Raw genomic sequence first — 5,033 nt, forward strand, 5'->3', positions numbered from 1 at the left:
AACTGCAATCATAGTACTGACTGTTGTCAACTTTGCCACTAGGGAAAATGTCTCCTCATAGTCAAAACCGTAATATTAGGAATACCCTTTTGCTACAAGTCTAACGTTGTACCACTCAACAGACCCATTAGCTTTCGTTTTTATCTTGTACACTCAAAGACAACCTATCGTATGTTTCCTAAAAGGAAGGGAAACCAAATTCCATGTATGAGTCTGATAAAGAGCAGTGAGTTCCGTAGTCGTAGCATTCTGCCAAAGAGGATCTAAAACAGCTTCTCTATACAATTCAGGTTCAAACAGATGATGGATGCTTGCTATAAATGAAGCAAATTGCCTTGAGCATGTAGAGTAAGCGAAAGCTAAAAGCTTGGTGGACTTGACAGGACGAGTATATCTCCTGAGAGGTGGTGGTAGAGGTGGATCTTCAATTTTAACAGTCGAAGGAGTCGACTATGGAGTAGGAGGAGTCGAGGAACTCTCTAAAGAAGTGGGTGTGTCATGAGCTGAAGGATAAAGTGGCATAGATGAGTCTCGAGCCTCTATCCCTTCATTAAAAGTATCAATATGCAGAAGATCTGACTTCATTACATTGTGGGTTGTAGCAGGAATCGAGTAAAAAGGAATATGTTCCAAAAAAGTGACATGTCGGGAAACATATAAATTCTGACTCATAAGATCATAGCAATGGTATCCTTTCTTTCCCATACCATACCCCAAAAATAAACAAATAGCATATTTCATCCCCAACTTGTTCCTCTCAACATGAGGACGAAGAACAAAACAAGTACATCCAAAAACTCATAAAGGAAGACTAGTCTGGTAGGTGACCGTATAGCTTCTCAAAAGGAGACATTATTAAATTCAATGAAGTATGGATATGATTAATCACATAAACAACAGTTAGGACTACTTCTCCCCAAAAGGTACTAGGGACATGCACAGACAGGAGCAATGAGTGAGCTATCTCAACAACATGACGGTGTTTTCGTTCTGCCACACCATTTTGTTGAGGAGTGTCAATACACAATGACAAGTTTATGGTACCATCAAAAGCAAGTAACGGAATAAAATCATTAGAGGTATATTCACCCCCTATGCCACACCTAAATCACTTAATCACAACCGAATGTTGAGTTTTAATAAGAGCTCTAAAGTTGTTGTAAATGCTAATGAAATTAGTTCTGTATTTCATAAGATAAACCCATGTATATCAAGTACAATCGTCTATAAAAGATACATAATAGGTTGACCCACCTTTTGTGGATACTAGTGCAGGACCCTAAACATCAGAATGAATAATATCAAAAGGAGTAGTAGAACAAGACATACTTTTATTAAAAGGTATAGTAGAGAATTGTACCAGTTTACAACCACTACAATAAGAAATATCACAAGTGTTCAAATGATCCAAAATACCACTAGAAGCTAGAAAACTCAAACGTGATATAGACACATGTCTGAAATGAGAATGCCAACGATAAAACTCAGACGATAAAGGACTCAAACGAAAAGAAGACAAATCAATGCTAGAGGCAGCAACATCAGATACTTTGAGAACCTCCAATACATACAGTTCCCCCACCCTACGACCGATCCCAATCACCTTCAGGGTGTGTTGATCCTGTATAACACAAACATAATCAGAAAAGAACACCTAATTACCAGACTTACATAACTGACTGAAGCAAGATTCAAAGTAAGTTTAGGAATGTAATAAACATGAGGGAGAGTGATATGAGAAACAGAGACAGACTTAACACCCTCAACTAGCATATATGTATCACTAGCAGACACAACGTAATTAAATGACACAAATGACAAAGATGTAATAGATGATAAAGGGTATTTCCAACAGGACGGTTTTGACTAAGAAGAGACATTTGATGGGTTGCACCAGAATCTAAAATCCACAAAGATAAGGGAATACCTGATGTAGCACATGAAGTAGGACCAGAATGAGACTTAAATGCAGACATGACAGTGGGATTAGAGGCCAAATACTATGTGAAACTCTCAAAAACCTTGGGATCTAAGGCAGATGGTGGCATGTTTCCAACAGATTTTGTATCCACTAATGGTATAGTAGCAGTAGCAAACTGTGGAGGATGAGGTGTCCTTGGAGGAGTACCAGATGAACGTGCTGAAACTTCTGTTGACCAGACCTATTTTGTTGTCCCAAATAAGGCTTGCTAGATTTACCCTTATTGTCTAATAATGGACACTGAGATTTCCAATGATTTTCCTATTTGCAGAATGCACATCATCATAAGCAACCCTTGAAGTTTGTCGATACTGATTAGAGTAAAAAACAAGCACAACAGGAGTGGAAGTAGGAATGGAGGTTGCTTTAAACCCTTTATTTGCGTGAGGCTTGATATAAGTCTCTTCAACAATCAACTCATGAATAACAGAATCCACTGAGGGAAGGAGAGAGTGATGAAGAATCATCAAACGTAGGCCTTCAAAATGAAAACACAAGGCCATCAAAAATTGGACCAAACGTTGTTCTTTCCTCTTAGTAATGTGAGGCTCAAAATCTTTTAACACTTTAGATTCAGTAATAGCCAATTGATCCCACAAATCAGACATAGCAGCATAGAAATCTTGAATACTCTGGTCATTTTGTTGAAGGGAACGAATATCATATTCTAACTGATATTGTTTAGCAAAGTTGGACTGAGTATACAGTCTCTCCAAGTGATTCCAAACTTCCTTTGTTGTGTAATATTAAGACAACTGCATACCAATAGACTCAGTAACATAATTATTAATTCAAGTAATGGCCTTGGAGTTATCAATCTCCCAAGTATCAACCAAAAAACCAAAATTCTCAGCTTGAGGCACTAAGGGTTTGGCTTTAGTCCCAGTGACATAGCCCTACATATTCTTCCCACGAAGGAAGTTGTTCATAACATAACACCCATATGTATAATTCATTCCATCTAGATGAGTATTGATATACTGAAGGGAATCATCATTTCCAGTCATGTTAGCAATGAATAAATAACCACACAATAGATAAGCAATCTGAGAATGAGAGGAGTAAGAAACCAGCGGAAGCAATCAACCGAACAGCAAGAGATCGAACAACAACAATGAACTAATAGCAACATCAAACAAATACCAACATGAAATAGAATATCAGCAATGAAGAAACAGCAAGAAGATTGAACGAAACTGCTACAGTAACCCTAGAAATTTTCCACAACGTATCAAACCTCCGTACCATAGATGACTGCTACAAAGTCTTCTAACAACGTATCAAACCTCCGCTTTGATATCAAAATAACATTGACATATGATTATGATAGTGAGAAATTACAAGGTTCTCAATGAAAAGCATTCTTGACATCCATTTGAAAGACCTTCCACTGTCAAACGGATGCAACTGCAATCATAGTATGTGACTGTCGTCAAATATCACTTACTACTAAATAAAAAATGTCCAGGACTTTTGGTGTGGCAACTTAAATAAACATTTTGAAAATTAACCTTTTGTAACATATAAAAGTTAACTATGCCTATAAGGACAAAAAGGCAAATAAGATATTAATTTGAGTCTCATGGGTATTTACTTAAAGTTTTTCTGACCAAGTACTCAAATTTTTAGCAACTTACTTTAGCCTTTTTTTCACTAAAAATCAATTTGGCAGGAATGGACAAAGGATTTTGTATTTTTGACGTTATATATGTATTGACAACAGATTTGCACTATAAGTTCATTGTTATTTAACATAAGTTTCTATTTTACATCAGACATTCACATTTTTTATTATTTGTAATTTTTGTATTTTTTGTACTTTGATTACTGACCCCTGAAATATTTTTCTGTTTTTCATACAGGTCCATTTTTCACAGAAAACTCACACAGCTCCTGTTCAACAAAACTCAAATTTACTATATCCAACACCTAGATGTTCAATGCTGTTGATCTAAGGATTGAACTCAACATGATCTATCCATTCCAAGTTTTCAAAACCTCATTCATTTCAAGTGATCATAAGGTTGTATAATATCCGCTATGCATACTCTAGCACAAATAAATTTAATTATGCTAATATAGCCATATAGGTGTCTTTTTAGATTACATGTACACCAAAATTTTCATATGAACAGTGATTGTGTCCCTTGTCAACCAAACAAGAAACATTTACCTTTTACATAATTATAACCTTCATACATAGTCAATAACCATACTGGGCCGTCCTTAGAATTGGCAAGTATATATATAGGCAACATAACATCTTTCTTAAACTCATTATCATTATGCAGCAATAAAGTGAAACACTTTGTCATTGTATTAGGCAAGTGTTTTTTTTTTCTATCTATTATCTAATCTATGTATTTTCCAATTTTTATTTTTACCTAAAAAGCATCCAAGGCAAATCCTATGGCAAAAAGCTCACTATCAATGCACAAAGTTTCACGACAGTGACCATGTGAGCAACCACAGCTTTCATCCCGTTTATTCTTCAACTTGCCAAAAGTTTTCGTCTTTGTTTCATTTTTCACCTGTGGGTTTTGAATCTTCATACTTACACAAATAGAAGGCGCTTTAATGTCAGCTTTCTTTGATCTCATCACTAGCCACCTCACCGCTTCCATGTTTTGGGACTCGAAAACACTTCTCCATGAGACTTCACCTCTTCCAATGAGTTGTGACCCACGAACGTTTGCATTACCTCCAATGAACTTCTGTAACAATGGAGTTTTACTACTCCTGGAACGGAGTTCAAAAACCACAGTTCCCTGAATGATCGCGTCTATGGATTGTGTCGCTATGCAATCCAAAGAGAATGACTCATTCCAACAGATTTTTTCATTTGGAGAAATTGCATGACTCTCTAAACGCACCCTTTTGTTATTTCCAACCGAAAGGTAGCATCTAACGAACAAGTAGTCTTTGGAGTTGGAAACTTGGATGTTTTTAGCACTCATAATCTTCACATCAAGTTGAAAAGACGATAGAGCTTTGATTGCATCCATTGTATCTCGTTTTATCTTTTACAAGAATGTTGTTTGAGTGGTTAATT

General features: G+C 36.2%; 2 protein-coding genes across 2 annotated transcripts; both read right to left on the minus strand.

The window, feature by feature from the left end:
- Window positions 1–1,175: 1,175 nt before the first annotated feature.
- LOC145045471 (uncharacterized) lies at window positions 1,176–2,589 on the minus strand. Its single transcript, XM_078993793.1, has 4 exons — window positions 2,221–2,589; window positions 2,022–2,162; window positions 1,361–1,621; window positions 1,176–1,181 (listed from the first exon to the last, which is right to left on the minus strand). Exons 1-4 carry the CDS (start codon window positions 2,587–2,589, stop codon window positions 1,176–1,178), a joined length of 777 nt encoding a protein of 258 aa, XP_078849919.1.
- Window positions 2,590–4,161: 1,572 nt separating this feature from the next.
- Window positions 4,162–5,033, minus strand: LOC144997689 (uncharacterized). Its single transcript, XM_078957562.1, has one exon. It carries the CDS (start codon window positions 4,984–4,986, stop codon window positions 4,366–4,368), a length of 621 nt encoding a protein of 206 aa, XP_078813688.1. The 5' UTR covers window positions 4,987–5,033; the 3' UTR covers window positions 4,162–4,365.

The sequence above is a fragment of the Lactuca saligna genome, chromosome 5 (genome assembly GCF_052625555.1).
Source record: "Lactuca saligna cultivar CGN05327 chromosome 5, ASM5262555v1, whole genome shotgun sequence".
Classification (NCBI taxonomy): domain Eukaryota; kingdom Viridiplantae; phylum Streptophyta; class Magnoliopsida; order Asterales; family Asteraceae; genus Lactuca; species Lactuca saligna.